The 18,777-nt window shown below is 43.5% G+C and overlaps 2 protein-coding genes across 2 annotated transcripts in view; one reads left to right on the forward strand and one right to left on the reverse strand.

Moving 5' to 3' along the window:
- Positions 1–1,670: 1,670 nt before the first annotated feature.
- On the forward strand, positions 1,671–3,292 carry LOC311028910 (lipocalin-like). The gene is made up of 6 exons (XM_084033711.1): positions 1,671–1,838; positions 2,089–2,228; positions 2,324–2,403; positions 2,512–2,625; positions 2,722–2,823; positions 2,934–3,292. Exons 1-6 carry the CDS (start codon positions 1,743–1,745, stop codon positions 2,951–2,953), a joined length of 552 nt encoding a protein of 183 aa, XP_083889837.1. The 5' UTR covers positions 1,671–1,742; the 3' UTR covers positions 2,954–3,292.
- Positions 3,293–6,428: 3,136 nt separating this feature from the next.
- cntnap2a (contactin associated protein 2a) overlaps positions 6,429–18,777 on the reverse strand; it is a 267,226-nt gene continuing 254,877 nt past the window's right edge. Inside the window, exons 24-27 of the mRNA XM_084033567.1 lie at positions 17,954–18,047; positions 8,703–8,987; positions 7,278–7,346; positions 6,429–7,068 (exon numbers count right to left, since the gene is read on the reverse strand). Of these exons, the coding sequence (XP_083889693.1) occupies positions 6,869–7,068; positions 7,278–7,346; positions 8,703–8,987; positions 17,954–18,047 (648 nt within the window). The 3' untranslated portion in view covers positions 6,429–6,868. The remainder of the gene's footprint in view (positions 7,069–7,277; positions 7,347–8,702; positions 8,988–17,953; positions 18,048–18,777) is intronic.

Here is an 18,777-nt window from a genome sequence, read left to right on the forward strand (position 1 = left end):
AGAACCCTATTATGTACCCACTCTCGAGTTTCTTTTCTTCCTTCCCTCCTGACATGAACGTGTTTGACGTTTAGTCATCTGCAGGTTGGACCTCCGTTCAATATCGTCGATGTCCGACAGCTCTACAAACACAAACCAGAGAACAACGGTTTAATCACAAACTTGTCCACGACGCTGTGAAGACAGATGTTAAGTCACGTTGGTAGTTGGTAACGTTTAGTGAGCCAACGGCAGTCAGAAAGTGGCATGCTAACGTTGTTGTTAGCAATATCACGCTAGCTGGCTAGCTAGCCGGTCAGCTTACATTACCCGAGGAAGCAAAGCCACTAGTTGCTGCTGTTACGAACGTAATCACTAGCTTGGTAAACTAAACAGAAATGTGGAGTTGGTTTGCAACGAGGTGGAACATTTTAAAAATTAAACTTACCAGGAACAGTAATGTTAGTAAAACTCCGCAGCAGCATATTTTCCACCGTCGCCTCGAGCGTTAACCCCGCCCCAAGCCCCTGACGTAGGTTTGCGAACGGTTCTAGTCCAGCAAAGAGTTGGAGTCGCTCTGGACAGTTTTCCTGGCCTAGAGCCGGTTGTTTGTCTGTGGAAACAGGAAGAACTGGTTCTCGATTAGGCACCGGCTCCGAACCGGCCCTCAAAATGCCTCGGTGGAAAAGGGGCAGAGTTGGGGCCGCTCGGGAACCAGTTTTCCTGGCCTAGAGCCGGTTCTTTGTCTGTGGAAACAGGAAGAACTGGTTTGCGATCAGGCACCGGCTCCGAACCGCCCCTCAAAATGCCTCGGTGGAAAAGGGCCATGTGTCGGTGTTACATAACCAGCTGTTTACAAGTCGGTGCCCATCTTGTCTCCAAGCAAACAGAGCTTTGATGAATCCATGAACACATTTTTGCCAATTGGCATATTACACAATGTTAATTTGGATGAAAATGTATGGATTTAGTGGGTAATATTCATCACATAAAGCAGAGATTTCTGACTTAATATCAACTAAGATGCAGTTAATCCATTACAAAACTTAACTTAGTCATTGAAATGTCTTATGGAACTATTAATAGTCAAATTGAACCACAAAGTAAAATGAACTCACTATAAGCAACATTCAAAGATTTCATGATACATTGTAGGCATTCATTTACTGTGAAGCTCCTAAATATCACTGTCTCAATGCAGCCGGCAATGCAACTTGCAGCAAAATAATGCATATTTACTACAATTGGTATGTCAATGTTTATATTATTTCAGGTGGAGTGTTTGTTTGAGCAGTCTGGAGTTTGGCAAATAAACCTTAAATCTCTTATTGCATAAGGGGTGTTTTTTTTTTACTTCCATGTACCATATGGTGAGGAAATCTGCAGTGTTACCAAACAGCTGTTTTGATTGTCCAGGCATACCCGAACATTTGTGATGGAGGAGGGGAGAAGGGGAGGGGTGTTAAAAGAACCCTATTATGTACCCACTCTCGCGTTTCTTTTCTTCCTTCCTTCCTCATCTCCCCCTCTTCCATCCACACGTGCCTGTTGTGTAACGGTGATTTGCATGCCAGTGAGCGAAGGCCAAAGTGTTTTTGTAATGCAAAAGCGAGCAGAAGGAGGGGGGAGGAGACAAGAGGAGGGGCAGGGGATGCGGAGCAGGACTCGGCAGGATATAAGGAGCCCCCACTTGCCTTCTCCTCCTCACCTCGCCCTGATACTTCACTCACCGCTGCAGAAGCCCAGGACACAAAGGGGAAACCATGAGGAACACGCTGCTGAGGATGCTGGCCGCCCTGATGTGTGCGCTGGCCGCCTGCTCTGAAGTCACACCGGTGGCAGACTTCGACCTGGAGAAGGTAAGAGAGAGGCACACGTTTGACTAGTTTGCTGACCAACAGGGTAAAGGGGATAGAAGAGTTATTGATTTCTGTGATGGTTGATGTGTTGAATGGAATCACTGAATGGAGCAGACCTTACTTTTAAGAAGTTTATTTGGAAGAGAGGAGTTGTGTGTTACAAGTGCTGCAGTTTAGATAACATCAAGTATTATTCTTTGATTAAAGAGCATTTATGACCCTTTGTTTCCCCCTTGTGTCTTTCTTTTAGATGGCAGGCAAGTGGTACATTGTTGGCTTTGCCACGAATGCCCCGTGGTTTGTGGAGAACAAGGCCGCGATGAAGATAGGCACTGCCGTGATAGTGCCAACTACTGGAGGAGACCTGGACCTCTCTTATGCTAACCTGAAGTGAGTAAACTATTCCTTCAAATTAAAACCTCCTGATGATTCTCCTGTTCAAAAAAAAAAAAATACAAATATTATCCTCTTTTTCTCTCATTTAGTGCTGATGGTACTTGCTGGAGAATGACTCACCTTGCTAAGAAGACCGACACTCCTGGACGCTTCACCTTCCACAGTCAGGGTGGGTAGACTTCACACAAACACTAACACACACACACACACACACACACACGGACCAAACAAACTGTGAGATTTAGCAGCCTGACCTCTCCTTCTCTGCTTTCATCAGTGTGGAACAATGACAACGACATGCGCATCGTTGACGTTGTGTACGATGACTACGCTGTCGTCCACACGGTCAAGACAAAGGACGGCGTGTCTGAGGCTCTCATCAAGCTTTACAGTAAGTCTGGATCAGTCCCTGAATGAAAGCATGTCCGGTTAAATGGGTGCAATCAGAATAGGGTGAAGGGTAAATCAACTCATACTGTGTTTGCAGGTCGAACTCCGTCGGCCAGTGACGTGCTGCAGCAGAAGTTTGCACAGTTCGCCCAGGAGTCCGGCATCCTCGCTGACAACGTCGCCATCTTGCCTGCGAATGGTGTGTAATCAACACATAAAACTATACAGATACTTCCATATTAATGCATGTGAACTGGTCCTGAAAACCAGACCTGTTGCTCACTGGCCTCCTCGTGTGTGTTGTTACAGCTGAGTGTCCCGAGGTCTGAAGAGTCCCCCGCTATCTTCCATCCTGCACATCTAAAACTCTGAAGTCCCAGGCTCTTCACAAAGCTACACTCGGGACAATGAAACTTTAATCCAATCCCTGCTGAGTACCAAAGACCAATCCTGATCCTAGTTCAGGCCTCATTCCCCCCCCAACTCCTGCATTAACATCAGAGTGGAACCATGAAGGGCTGACGGTGAAACAAAGGAAAGGGGAACGCAAGACACTGATTGTTTTTTGGTTTACTTTTTCGTGCAAGAGTATTATTTGTAACAGCTGATCTTGGTTTTATTCCTGTGTGTTTTGTTGAAATAAACTCAAAGCCAGTAAATACAATTAACTTATGAGTGTTTGTGCTTATATTGACAAATGCAAGTCTGTGAGCTGCTGGGAGTCAGATCAAAGAATGAATGGATGTCACATACTGCCACCTATGGGCTGATTAACAGGCCTAAACTAGACAGTTACATCACCAATAATCCATTACAGTGCACAGTGGTAGGTTATGAGGTTGCAAATTATACAAGGCTCAGATGAGGATATGACGGGTAAACCCCATTGTTATTAAACACATTACAAACTGATTAAAGGGTTATTACAACAGTACCGTTACAAGTACTAGATCATAGCTTCACTCTGCAGATGGCCATTAGGCCCTCTCACTATAATAATAAAAACAATAAAGCTGAAAATGTCTCGGTTCTACTGAGGAAATGAGAAAATAGTATTTATTAATGGAATAGGATTAAACCCTGGATTGTGCTCCCCAGAAAGTAGCCTGTTAAATGAGCCTGTTTAGCATACAGTAGCCTATATTACTGTAAACATACATGGGGAAGTTGTGTAAAATAAAGCATTTTGTCTTCTACAGCAGGAACTTTCTTAAAATCACGTGGTCGGGGGCTTTAGACAAGTTTGAAAATGGAAAAAGAAACCTGGAGTTAAAAAGAAGCGAGTCCACCAGACCTCTGGAGTCCACTCCCCGAGTTAGCTTGAGGCTAGCAGCTCCAGGTCAGATTAGCCGCTGCTAGCATTAACACACCTGACTCGTGCTCATGAACTGAACCCTGCTCGAGCTGCATTGTGGGTAATGTAGGCGATATATTTGACATTGTGCGTCTGACACACGTCCTTTTAGACATTTATACCGGTATACCGATTCCTAAAAGTACGGAAGCATATTGCTCTAACCGGGATGATTAAATTATCTTCTTTAACCGTGTCTGAAAGAAGCTGCGCCATCTCTCCACAAGGGGGCAGCCTATGACCTTTCTCAGACAGACCAGATGGAACTGCTGCCATTTCTGTCAGCATGACACATAGAACAAGGGCTGACATTAAGTTGAGTCAGTATAACTACATTTGTTTTATAAACTGACCCATTTGATAATATATGTCGTTGTGATTCATTCCCTCTGACTTAGTGTCTCTTTGGATCTATGCCAAACCTGAGCTGTGGCACATTTTTCATTTAAATGTGGAAAAAAGGGACGGGTTTGCAGGCAATATGTCTTGGACTCATCCTTCAAAATCTCAAATCGTATTTATCATTGTCATTTCATTATATTTTCAGGTAGTTAAGGGGCAGTACACTCTGTCAGAGCTGCTGATGGAGTATGTGGATGGAGTTAGAAAAGAGGAGTGGCAACATGTAGCTGCAGGTCACGAGTCCGATTCAAAGGCCTTAAGTAATTATTACATGGTTTAAGTGGTTTATGTGAAACCGTATGAAGACATGTCAACATGAAAGTGATGCATAGAAAAAGACTGATATTAAAGATCAAAACACTCTTTATTGAACTCAATAGAACTGAAAGCAAAACATACGGGTTATGTCTGTTGGAGCTGATCATCCATTATGACCGTTCAAACCGCATTTCAAGGGCATGTGTGCGTGTGTATGTATAGTCTGAGGGATATAATTATTAAAAAAAAAGAAGAGAAAAGTCACTGGTTTGTCTTCACGGATGTGATGGACGGAGAAAGTCTTTGAGGCCGCGGTAGAAGGCTGGCTGAGTTCACCAGCTGTCCTAATGTCTCTGATGAAGTGATCTACAGCTAGCACTCAACCATGATGACGTACAAAATCATTCATGTGACCAGGCGTCATGGCAGCAAATTTGAACAAACAGACGCACAGAAAGCAAAATTGACAAGGAAATAAAGTTGGCAGCCACGGTAAAGTTAACCCCCGCACCGATGACAGGAAAAGCAACACGGTTAGGAAATAAACATTGTACATCTTGTATGTCGGACAAAAGTGGCACTGTTGGAGTGAAGCTTCACAGTTGACAAAGCAGCAGCCTCCTCATTCGGAAAACGACCTTGACTCTTGCTTCTATCAATCATGCATGTTCGCACACGTGTTGTGCGTGGTATATAGTGTGCGGTGTGCATAAGAAAAGTCAGACTCATTTAGGATTTGAGAGAAAATATACTGGATTTGAATTAAAAATGAATCTTTATCTGAGATTCACAGTTAATCGAACACAGCTCCGTTCAAATCAGGAAACACTACCTAAAAAGACTTGGACTAATGACGATTCATGCAGCAGCCAGTAACTGTAGTACGTTTGCGTTAAGTGGTCTGGGACAAGGTGCAATGGCTCAACACCTTGAAGGCACAACGGATTAAAAAGCCAATTATTATCATAACCTTTCCCAGATCTTCACAAATTTAAGGTGAATGATTTTTTGTGTTTTCTGCTGCTTTGAACACTCAATGCATGGAGTTTATTGCATGAATAGAACTCATTAAGTTTCAGGCAAGTTGTTTGATCTCATCCGTGACTAGCTGTCTTTTCTGGCACTCCTTCTGTCCAATAAAATAACAACTACTATTCATTTGATTTAAAAAATACACGCACGGATGTTCCTCAACTCAAAGTCAAACTTTTAACACTAAAATCTAAGCTGATCGCTGAATGACGTAAGACTCAAGTGTTTGGCAAAGAAACAAGTAGATCAAGAAGTCTGACTGAGTAAAAGGCTCGGGGTTTCACCCGTTTCCGAAGAAAAGAAAGCTGCCATGCTCAGCTAAACCAGCCACGGAGTGTCATCACTTCCCATCATGCTCTCTGCTCTTCCTCCAAAAGTGACGTCCCATACAATCCAATGTCATGTCAAGATTTTCCAACATAAAACTCTCTATTAATACATATATTATGTAATGGACGGACATATGATATTCCTGTTATATAGATCTGACATTTCTCATTAGTATTTATGTAGTGGACTCTGAATACATCCTTGGAGAAAAAGAAAAAAAATATATTGTATTTACAAAGTGTGTTTTGGCATCCATATTCAACTCGATATCACCACAGTATACGTGGCATGTCATCCCACGGATATGAGTGTCGACAGACTGGTGCAACAACCACAGCCTGAGAAGTAAAGAAGAAGAAGAAAAAAAAAAAAAAAGGGTTTGGCATGTTGATTTGATCATTTTTGATATAAGATTTTTTTTCTTAAAAAATAAAATCAAAATGCAACAGAGACTGGAAATAAATCTGTGCTATCACACGACCCAGTAAGTATAATTATTTGTCATATACAGTATTCAAAGGACTCTTGAAAACTCCCAAGCACGATACAAAGAAGGACAAGCCGGTTAGTATATACATGTACAGTCTCTGAGAGCCATGCTCCGCTGCATAACTGTCCCCCTTCTCTTTCTAATACTCTGGATATATTTATATATATATAAAAAAACAAAAACAAACTAACAAACAAAAAATATTTCTGTACACGTCTTTCCCACATCCCCGCCCTCTCTGGGAGAACATTGTCCAATCGGATTTCCTATCCTCCATCTCTCCCGTGATTGGTCAGTGAGTTACACCGCCTCCATCTCTGTGGCACCCGGTGGTCTGACGAATCCCTCCACTCTCTCTCAAAGTCCCGCCGTCGGGATTTAGATGAACCACTCCTTCTTTGATTCGTCGATGGTCTCTGGGTTGTCGGTGCCGATGATGGCCGTGTCCGCCGACTCTCCGGCGGACTCGCCGCTGCCCTTGGCCTCGTTGGTGTGGTAGGTGCCTTTGTGACGGAACATGTAGCGGATCAGGAACACCAGAGTGCATAAGATGGTGAAGATCACCACCGCGATGATACCTGCAGGGCAGAAAAAACAAGCGTTGTGTATTTCCTATCACTGCTCCTACTACAAAATACGATCAACCCCTGGTTCCCTGGTTTCAGCTTCTCTTTCCTTTGTCATATATAGATATTTTTAAGGGTTTTAGACTCGCACAGGAAATTTGAATCTGACACCTCAAATGCAAATAGGACAAAAGGTTCCTTAGAGAATGCACGTTCTTCACCTCCGATGATGGCTGAATCTCTGTTGACTCCATCAGGAATCACTCTCTCCTCATTGAAGGGGAACTCATCTGAGCACAACAAGAAAAGAAAAAAAGAGAAACATTTAAAGCGTACATTCACTCATAACGAGAGTAAAAGAATGTCTAAGATGTTTGATATATTCATTCTGGCAGTATAGCTCCCTATAATAGCTTCACTGGACTAATTTGTTCACATGGAAATACCAAAGATGGTCAAAGTGCATTTCAAGGCTAATGTCATGTCACATTCCGGCTCGCAGCAACTCAAAAATAGAGCCCACGGTCTTCTCAGTCACATGGAATCATTTCATGCGTAATTTGCCCTGAATTATAAGTACAAATATTTGATTTTCAACACTGAAGGGAAAAAAAAGACACTCAGTGATCAATTTAGTCTATATTGGTTCCAGCATCAATGCACACATACATCAGACTGTCGACTGGATGGATTTACCACTGCTGAGCATCCTTAGGGGATGACTAGCTGTCTACTTAATGTATTGTTGTTTCATGTGTTTCATTAAAGATCCATGACAGGTTAAGAGGTTAATAAGAGCTGCTGCGTCTCTGCTGCACTTCTAATTGCTGAGATTCTCCCTGAATAGATGGAAGTGCAGGGCGAATGAACGGAGGGATAGATGATAGTGGAAGATGAGCGAGATGAGGAGATGGTGGGCGATAAAGTGGAAGAAGTAAAAGGAGAACGACCATACTGATGAAATCTACAACCACAGGTTTTTAAAATGTGTTAATTTTGTCTATAATTCCCATTTAGGAATACGTGACGGGCGTACATAGAGCTGCAGACAAAACAAAATGCAGAGACGCACAAACTGCTTCACCCTGTAATGAGCTGTCAGCTATTTCTGCATAGTTCTCGAGGGAGGTAAAGAGCATGAGTAAGAGTGAGAAGAAGAGGCGGAGGTGGGAAAAAGAGGAGAAAAGGGGGGAGAACAATCAGACTCATTATATTCTGCAAGATGTGTTGGATATAATGTCAAGAATGCTTTCATGATAAGTTGGACAGGATGGAAACTAAACAACAAACAAACTAAATATATCACTGACATGACAGATTGAGGGACGGCTGGATGGATTATAGATTAGAACAAGCTACAGAAAATGTAAAGAAAGAGAATGAAAGCCAATCCTTTTCTGTGGAAGGCTGGCGGAGGGCTGACTGTCAGTTTGGACTTGAGTCCGATCAATTATCTGGATTGATCTCAGAAAGCTCAACGCTCCCAAAGGCACAGTTGGCACCGAGCCTGAGGAACACATTCAGAACAACGGCCCTCTGGTTGTTGTATGCAACCTTAGACACAGGAGCGTTGAGGTCTTTGTATGGTCAAGCTAGAGGCAGTTAGAGGATGTAAACACACATGTCTCATGGGACGTTTTCCTCACCTGTGTTGTCCAGATGCCAGGGATCCGTTGCAGCAGACATCGGTGGGATGGTGAGAGGTGACGACCCACAGTTGGACTCCACCAGTTTTCCCTGGTAGGACACCGGCGAGGCGGCTGCGGGGTGTTTGTCGGGGCGACCGGCTGTCGGCGTTGCCTGGGCCTGTGCGACGGTTCTCAGGGCAGACTTGAGGGGGGCGACGCCGTTGAACTGCACCCGCGAGAGACACCCGACGAAGCCCGGGGTGTTGTAGCGCTCGATGAGGACTGGGTCTATGTGTCCGGTTTCTGCACGGAGACACAGATCAAAGCAGGCGAATGTGATGGTGAATTACGTGGAACCAAATGCCTGTAAATTTGGTTGATATTGAGAGCAAATGGGGAGTCAGAGAGTAAGAGAGAGCATCAGAAAAAAGGAACACACACACACTTTCTGAGTCTATGTCCACACAAAGTCCAACTTTCGTGGGCACACAGTTCGCTGACACACAGACACAGCAATCCAACGCTTGAATCCAAATCACCACAAATGAGGAGGGAAGAGAGTGAAGAGGAGGATGAGTGGGAGGAGGGAGACAGCAGAGGAGGAACATACACTGACATTGACCTCTATTGTCAAATTAAGGGGATGAATAATGAATTAACACCACCCATCCGCTCTTACAGTCTCTCATCTTACAGTCTCTCTCTCCGTCTCTAAATTAATCCTCCGATTCTCCTTACAGTGTGGATTCATACATTTCTAAAGCTCAAAGCATCAATGTCAGGTTATGGCACACAGAGGGGAGAACAAGATTAGGCTACTTAGTTTGTAATTCCTTCCATCGATGCGTCTTGTTGTCCACAACGCCAACACTTCACAATAACACTAAAGCTCTACCTGGGACAATTAGGTCCGCCTATTGCCATGGCAACCCAGGAAAACTGTAGATGCAGCACTTTTATCTCCACCCCACAGCCTTCTCTCTCTATTGAACTTCCATCCCTCTTTATTTTTCAAAGGGGGAATTACACACACACACACACACACACACACACACACACACACACACACACACACACACACACACACACACACACACATTATATAGTCTATAGTAGTCTATAGTTTGTTTATATATTTTCCACTATTGATGCCATTTCATTTTATTGACAGTTATTTGTGTTGACAGGGGAGTTGTTTGTTCTGTCGCAGCTGATTTGTGGCAGCCGTTCAAAACAGTGTAAGTGTTAAATCCACTCAGAATCATGCTTGATTTCCATTAGGTGTTCACACACTAACACACACACACACACACACACACACACACACACACACACACACACACACACACACACACACACACACACACACACACACACACACACACACACACACTGCAGAGCAGAGAGAGGAGAAACAGCAGGCAGCAAACAGAATGACAAAAACAACTCCTCCAACACCTACAGGTCAGCAAAGTCTTAAATGCTGCACAAAACAAACATCCTCAGACACGCTCCACTCCGGCACGAACCTGGAAGGATTTCAAAACAGCCGAACTCTCTTTTAACACTTTCACGTCTTGTTCCTTCACATGGCTGTGCGTGTGCAGACTGGGCTAGGTCTTAGTGTTAACACGCATGGCTGCTCTGCTGCTAAAGCTCCGAGCCACACCCAGAAGGAACTGCTGTTTGGGTTGTCCTGCAGCCAAATATGAACAAGGGATGACTAACTAGAGTATTTCTGTGTGTGTGTGTTTATTTATTGAGCCGTGTTATGCTAGATGATGGGGTTGTGAGTATCTGGACTTGGCCTCTAATGTGATTTTCTCTCTTTATTCCATTTTGATGGGTCCAATACCAGCGTGCGTCTATAAGTGTGTATGTGTGTGTGTGTCTCTGCAGGCTATTGATTGTGCTGCCAGGAATAGAGCTCAGCACTATCTGAGTCTTGTACGTAGTCATCGTCTGGCCAGACCTCCTCCAGACATTCGCATCGTGTGTATACACTGTTTACTGCGTCTGTGTGCTGAAAACCATCATTCGATCCAGTTCATCGATGAGATGCTAATGCTGCTCGGATGGCGTCTTGCTGATGAAGCACCTTTTCATAGGAACATGGACACATATATATTTGTGGACGGTGTGGATGGTGTGTACGCCAGAGCGTGTGTGAATCTGCATATGCGTGGGAGAGTGCAGGATTGGAGGAGAGGCAGAAACTCACCGAAAGAGCAGGAGAAAAAGGGGAAAGAACCGCCGTACAGTAACCACAGTGAGCAGAATACTGATAGCAGTCGTTGTGGTTACAGAATATGATTATGAATAGAAGCGCTTTCTCTCCTGTATGCCTGAACATGTGTTGATCACTGCAGAGGCCTGTGTGTGAATACTAATAGGCTCTCTGTTGGGAGTGTAACCGGCTGCTTAGCATACAATGTCGGTGAGTGAATCGCCGACAAAGCTGCCCCTTGTTTCCGATTTTTCTTTGTGGCCAGTGATTTCACGAGGGGTTGTTCCTTAGAAAACAGCATGTTTCCAGTTTAAGTAACATCATGTTGCCTATAAACACACATTTAATATGAACTGGGGGTTGTCACTGACAAGATGCCTCAATGGTTTTAATGGCATCCATTTAGTAATGGAGGAACGAGAGGTGGACACAATTACATATCTGATGCAATCCACTGTATTTATCCTGCAAGAACATTGAAGCATCTTCTATGCATACAGGAAGACAGGAAGTAAAGCAAAAAGGTAAGCTTGTGTAATCAAATGTAACCAAACCCAAACAGCGGCACAGAAAATAACCACAGAGTAACACTTCACGCATCATAAGCTTTTTATATATCGGCAGTTCTTAACACCATACATGAAGCTGAATGAGTAATATCAGCTTTTCAGAAGCCGTCCCCACGCACTGATCTTACGGCTTGTATCTTACTTTGCTGCCCTTGGTGGCTTTACAAAGGGGCTTTCCAGACTGATCAATACAACATGTGGGAAACCTACAGCTCCCCGCACACTAATCACGATTAACAAACAGCAGAGGCTAAGCCACTGGGTTTCAGATTGCAATAATGAAATGTACCATCACATATGATTACCACTAGGTCCTGTGACTCCTCACACACACACACACACACACACACACACACACACACACACACACACACACACACACACACACACACACACACACACACACACACACACACACACACACCTTCTGATGGTGTTTCACCAGGGTGGCCAGTGACATCACATGAATAATTCAAAAAGTGAGGAAGCACATAAAGGGCTGGAGTGAGGACAATGGGTCGGGTCGGGGTGTTGTGGGGTGAGGGGGTGAGATTCTGATAAAAAGAATAAGTTGAATGACATAAAAAGGGAGGATGATAATAACTGTATAACTAGCAGAACATGGAGGGTGTGGCTGCCGCTCTGTAGGGCTGATGGTGAGGGGAAAGGTGAGAGACATGAGAGGAGGAGGAGGAGGAGGAGGAGGAGGAGGAGGAGGAGGAGGCAAAGGTGGAGGCGGAGGAGGACTGGAGGGGGAAAAACGAGGAGTGGGATAGATGGGGTGACAAGGAGGGTGCTCAAATGGAAGGGCAGGGTAGAGGAGATCAAACAGTTGCCATGGCAACAAATGGAAGCTGATGCAGGGGTGAGAGACAGAAGGGGGGTGGGGTTTGTGAAAGTATGATGCATTTGAGACATATCAAAAGAATATTAATGTGAATCCACCCACCACACCCTTATAATACAATAAATACAACAAACTAATATGTTAAGTTGCGCACGCACACACACAGACACACACAGACACACACACACACACACACACACACGTACACACACACACACACACACACACACACACACACACGGCTGATGTACCACAGAGAGGGACGGTATGAGAAGAGAGAGAGATGAAGAAGAAACATTATTTCATGGACTAGAAATTGATTTAGGAAGTAAAACAAGAGATTAATGAGAAATGATGACTCAAAATGTTCTTCTCCACTTCCATCCAATGGAAACTTTGACAATAAACCAGCCTTTCCTCTCTGAATGTTGGTCCTGTTGGCACGTGATAACAACAACATGGTGAAGAGAGGAGGAGAACCCGAGCGATGAGTGAAGAAGTTGGAGGAGAGGAACGGATGAACGAGAAGATAGAGAACAGCTGAAGCAGATGTATGATATGTTTATGTTAGACATGGAAAACACACCTGTAGTCACAACGCCCAACTGAACACACACACACACACACACACACACACACACACACACACACACACACACACACACACACACACACACACACACACACACACACACACACACACACAGGTGTATTTGTCAATGCCACCTCTAGCCTCCTGCTCCACCAGGATGTCAGGTTGTACAGATGCAAAGCAAAGAAACACAGGCGTAACAACCAGGCAGCAACAAACAGAGCAATGAAATAAATCCAAACACCACTCATTTTCCTTCTGACTCAGACACTCACACCAGGGTATCTCTGTTATTTGCCTGCAATCCAATTACGTCAGGGGGTGGATTGCCTCAACAATTTAAAAAGCACCATGCATTTGGCTTCACGTCAGTCTATGGGGAAATCATGTTTAGCAGCAAATTTCATTCCCATTAAGAGTCACAGAGACGATGATTTACTGAGACTGTGGCACACTCATGCATATGCAAGAACACGCACAAATGAAGACACGCAGCTATACACACACACACACACACACGCACACACACACACGACTGTAGTTACCTATGTGGAGTTTGCGTCAGTGTCTGTATACAGTTTGTGAGGCAAACCAGCGTCCTCTTCTTCTGTCACTTGTTCTTCCTCTATGAGCAATGTGGATGTGGATCTCTTGACACGGTACCACGTTGTTAAGTCTCTCTCTCTCTCTCTCTCTCTCCCTCTCTCTCTCTCTCTCTCTCTCTCTCTCACTGCAGTGCAGTCCCACCCCCACTCCAACACAGCAGCTGGAGAAAACCTGGCTCCTAGACCCACACTGCCACGGATCAGGACTCAGCAGTATAAAGTAGAACTAGTGCCGATAGCCAGGGACGATGGCATGATGTCATCCTTACACACACACACACACACACACACACACACACACACACACACACACACACACACACACACACACACACACACACACACACACACACACACACACACACACACACACACACACACACACACCCGCACAGGCACGCGCAGGTAAAGGTACGTCCACATCGATTAAAAGCAACACTGAGATGACAGAGATTATACAGCGTGGAGATCGGTAAGAGACTCTGTGGTATCAGTCCCATCTAACATCGGGGTCCATCAGCACTTTAATCAGAGTCGGGACGTCCGTCAGCTCTGCCCAAAGGTCACAGCACAAAAGATAGAGGCATCGAAGCCTGCCTGGAAGGGCATTGATTGTAATTCATCATGGCATGCTCTGGCATCCATTCAGTAGTGAGTGAAGTACGTGTGATTTCTACTTAATAAAGAATCAATTGATTCGACAATGTGATGCAGAATCCTGAACAAAAAAATAATCAGCAGCAGCCCAATGAATTATTGTATTAATGTGCTGATGTTTCAGGTAAAGTTTCAGTGTCAGTGAATTAATACGGCAGTGCAGTCTTGCTGATCTTTTTTTTTTTTTTATTCTCCTGTGAAAAAGTTGACCATGATCTGCAAGATTGCAAATTAACAGAATTAATTAAGGTGGATTAGAAGAGATCGATGTCATTCAGTGGACAAATCTAGATATACAAGGATGATATTCACTGCTTATGGTGCTGGCAAGGATGTCACGTGTACATATGGTTGTGAGTTATAGTTCAAACCAGCTAAAACAGGGTACTTGCAGTTAATACCACTAATATGCTTTATATATAGGGCAGTTTCTTACGTTTTTAAAAAAGTACTTTAAAAAAGAGGCAGTTGCTTTGAGGTGGAGTAAAAAAAAGGCCCAATTAAGAAAAAGCACATGAAAGAGCCAATGATGAGAAAATACCTTTTGCACATAATAGACATTATGCCTGAAAGTTTCTCAGAATAGAGTCGTTACACAGGGAGCAGCGTGTTAAATGTGTGTGGCAGAGTTAACGGGACGAGAGGGGGCTGGGGGGGGGGGGATGAAGTGAAAATTGAAGAGACAAATCAGAAATTCAGTGCAGTACTGATGTACATGTCCTTTACAAGCAACCCTGAGGGCTACAATCATCTGTCTCTAATAGCACTTTCACAGTGTCACTATTTTTCTTGTTCTCTCGCTGCCTCTGGCTTTGAATTTATTCCCTTAGATAGACACACTCACATATAATACACACACACACACACATGCACGGTGAAAGGAAAGACGTGCACACTTCTATCCCAACCACATGTATAAACATGCCGTTGAGCAGTGATGTATAGTTACCTATTCACAGTGCATACTGTTACATTAAGCATCTGACTGCAGCGCTTTCAGTCATCCCTGTGCTTCATGATCAATAGCACTTAAGTACAATCACCGTTGGCAACAAACACAGTAGATCTCATGACCCTGGACATGAGATCTTCACCCCAACAGTGACAGCAAACCAACACAATAAGGCTGTGCCAGCTTTGGTGGCTGAAGTGCTGGGCAGGTATATGAACTAGGGCTAAAACAAACAAATTATTTTCATCATCCATCAATCTGACGATAATCTCCACAATTCATTCATTGTTTGTTCTATAAAATGTCAGAATTTGCTGGAACACACTCGCTTTCAAACAAAAACATATTCAGTTTATAATTGTATAGAGCAGCAGCACTGGAGAGACTAGAAGTATGACTTTCTGATGACTTTCTGACTTAAAACAATAAGTTTAGACAAAATATGTGTTACTTGTCTCTTGATTGACTCATCAATTAGCTTCAGCTTTCAGCTCTAACAATAACCAGTATCTACAGTATGAATGACCTCCAAGGTGGTAACCTTGAGATTGAATCTAAAAACAGTGATGACGTGTGTTTGCCAGTATTAGTGTAGCCTCCCACACCTACTAGATCAACGTCGATGGCACCGTCTTGGGATGTTGGAGGGCTGGGATCAACAGGCTTAAGGTATGTATGGACATGATGAAAATATTGTTTATGACAGCCTATTTAGACCTGCAGCCCATAGGCATAATAATATAATATCAGGTAAGGGCTCTAATCAATGGCACCCTTGTGACAGTGATAATATGAGTTTGTGGTACCAAGTACAGAGTTGTTTTCTAAGGAGTTCTACCTCACTTTACCAGCTTTATTCCAGCCAGCTCAACCCAACCCACAATCAGCAGACTGTGGCGTGACGGAGGAGACGTCTCTGTGATGTGTGTGTGTGTGTGTGTGTGTGTGTGTGTCTGCCTTATCAAACACAGAGTCTCTGTCTCCCAGAAATAGAGAATCTGATAGTTCAGCTGTCTGACAGCTCTCTTGCCTTTGTGGTCCCAACACGGGAGTGGAACAGATCTGATGACATGAGCAAAATCAAACGGCTGCCTTTGTTCCGTCTCCTTTCTCTCTTCCGTCTTCCTAGTCACAATATATATCCTTTTTGTCATCTTTACTTTCTTTCTCACTTCTTTTTCCCATCCAATTACTTTCCCTTACTTCATTGCTCAGTCGATACGTGTTATTTTATTGTGACGTTAACGGGAGACTTCCAGTCACATCTCAGTATGTCGGGTCCACCGATGTGTAAAAGCGTGAGGCTGCAAGCGTTGGAGCTGTTTTGGCATGTGCGGTGACTTTGTCCTGCATGTCCTCAATGCAGCTGTGCTGTGTTCGTTGGGCTAAGACGGACGGCTGCTGGGTTTTGGTGTGTGGTGTTGTACTCCCAGGGGCTCTGCAGCAGTCGATAGTTCTGGCTAGTAAGTGAAGTCAGCCATTACTTCAACCTCAGCGACTTACACGGCACTCGAGGTAGAGGACAAAAGAGACGAAGGGAAGGAAAGAGACGAGGAATAAAACAAAGCAAACTGCAGCCATATGCGAACCAGGATTCTTCCACCATGGGACATTAGTAGTAATTAAAGAAGCTAGTAAAAGCAACCAAAACCAAGCCATAAACCACATCAGCCACTCAGGAGAACCTTAATATGTTAAGTTGACTGGATGTTGGTAATTAGAGTAATTAGGGTAGCTAATCAAAGTGGAAGGTGTTAGGACAGATGATTTGGTGCTTTGTTCAGGCACATGCTCTTAGAACCGAACCACATTTTAAACAGCTTCAGCACTGCAGAGCCAGTGTTTCCCACAAGAAATGTGTCAAAATAGCATTGGCTGACTAACCTGAGGACATCAAATAATAAATCTGATGCAAGTAAAGGTTGGGGATTATTACATTCTGACAGCTTTCTAAGCTGTTCATGCACTGTGAGAATCCCAAACAGTCTAATGCTAGGTAGTGACACATTTCTAATGAGAAAGTTTCCATCCTTCTTATCAGCCACAAATGTGGTGCATATAGGCAGGGATGGATGCGTCATGTACTGCACCCTGCAGAAATATCACCCTCAGTCCTCTGGCTCCCTCTACTGGACAGAATGAGTATTTACATGTATTTTGTTTTTTTATTCATTCATCTTCTAGTCTCACTTTGCCTAAATTGTTTCTTGAATTAACATGTATGTTTATGTTTGGATTATATATTTGTATTTTAAGGACCCATTTGTAAATGAGAAGGTTCATCTAAAGGGGTTTCAATTTGCAAGACATACCATTACAGAAATAGAATAGAGTAAATGTACATACAGCAATTACGGATGAAATTATACAGTGAGAACCCAAATATGACAATAGCTGAAACAACAACAACAACAACAACAACAACAACAACAACAACAACAACAACAACAACAACAACAACAACAACAACAACAACAACAACACTGCCTCCAGACTTTTACTCTTGGACAGGAAAGATGTCAACTGACTGCTTCACAAGAGACAATTGTGATTCTTTTTATTGTAGAATAAATTCCAGTTGGAGATTAGAGCAAGGTCAACCCGCATACATTATTGACATTTTAATAACTGCTGGGTTCCTGGAAATCAATCAACTGCATCGACCGGATCCTTCAAAAATCCACAATTAAAATAATTACCAGGAAGATTGCAAACCTGAGCTCACCTTACACTCCTAAATACATAGTTTGAACCACGATGGGGTGGAGAATCGACCGGATTGAGTTAAGGTGAATAAGGTGCATGAGTTAACATACTCACCAAAGACTTTGCCCAAGAACAGCGTTTTGACCAGGTTGAACTGTGTGTCTGAGGCGGCTGGGAGGGTGTAGCTGACTGGAGGGTAATGATCCAGCTGAAATAGAAAGGGAGCCAGAGATATTATATTAGTATCTAGATTTTAAAGGTAGGTCTTAAACTATTGATTACAACCTTTTAACAAGAGGCCCTGCCTAGGAGCTTCATCATCACATTAAACAAGTGGGTGAAGAGATTATTCACTGCTGCCAGGCAAGGTAAAGCTGCAACACAGCACAACCAAAGGTGCAACGGCTCCCTCTTGTGGTTGTAAATGCTCAGCAACACGGAAAACGACCCAGTTAATAAACCTTTATATTATTCCCATGACCCAGCTACATAACTGTAACAAATCCAGACATTATCCAACCAGGACTCAATCGAAATGTGATATCAAATATTAAACTGTGTCTTGAGTCTGTGTCTTATTCCCTTTGCTCCAAGGCTCATGGCAGAGCCACATGTCCTAGTCATGCATGACTTGTATTGTTGATTTCAAGACAGGTAATGCTGCTCAGAGAAGTCATAACTTGGCACAAGTTGGACCAGATGATTGCGTGGAAATACTCCCATGTCCCATTATCCTGAAGTAATCCACCTGGTTTACACAAATCGTTCTCTGTAAACAAAGAAATGAAAATCCTCATATTGAGTGGTGTCAATATCTCACTTCATATTATCATCGTTACTCACAGAAGATTAAAAAAAAACAAACAAAAAAAACACTCTTAGTTCCCCCTCTGTTTAGTCAAGCTAGTCACGGCTGAACGCTAACTTAAAAGCGATCT

This window comes from Eutrigla gurnardus (assembly GCF_963514095.1).
Source record: "Eutrigla gurnardus genome assembly, chromosome: 18".
NCBI lineage: Eukaryota > Metazoa > Chordata > Actinopteri > Perciformes > Triglidae > Eutrigla > Eutrigla gurnardus.

Coding starts and splice junctions, on each gene's coding strand:
- LOC311028910 (XM_084033711.1), top strand. CDS start 1,743: ATGAGGAACACGCTGCTGAGGATGCTGGCCGCCCTGATGTGTGCGCTG. Junction 2,229..2,323: donor CTCTCTTATGCTAACCTGAA/GTGAGTAAACTA, acceptor TCTCTCATTTAG/TGCTGATGGTACTTGCTGGA. Junction 2,626..2,721: donor GGCTCTCATCAAGCTTTACA/GTAAGTCTGGAT, acceptor CTGTGTTTGCAG/GTCGAACTCCGTCGGCCAGT.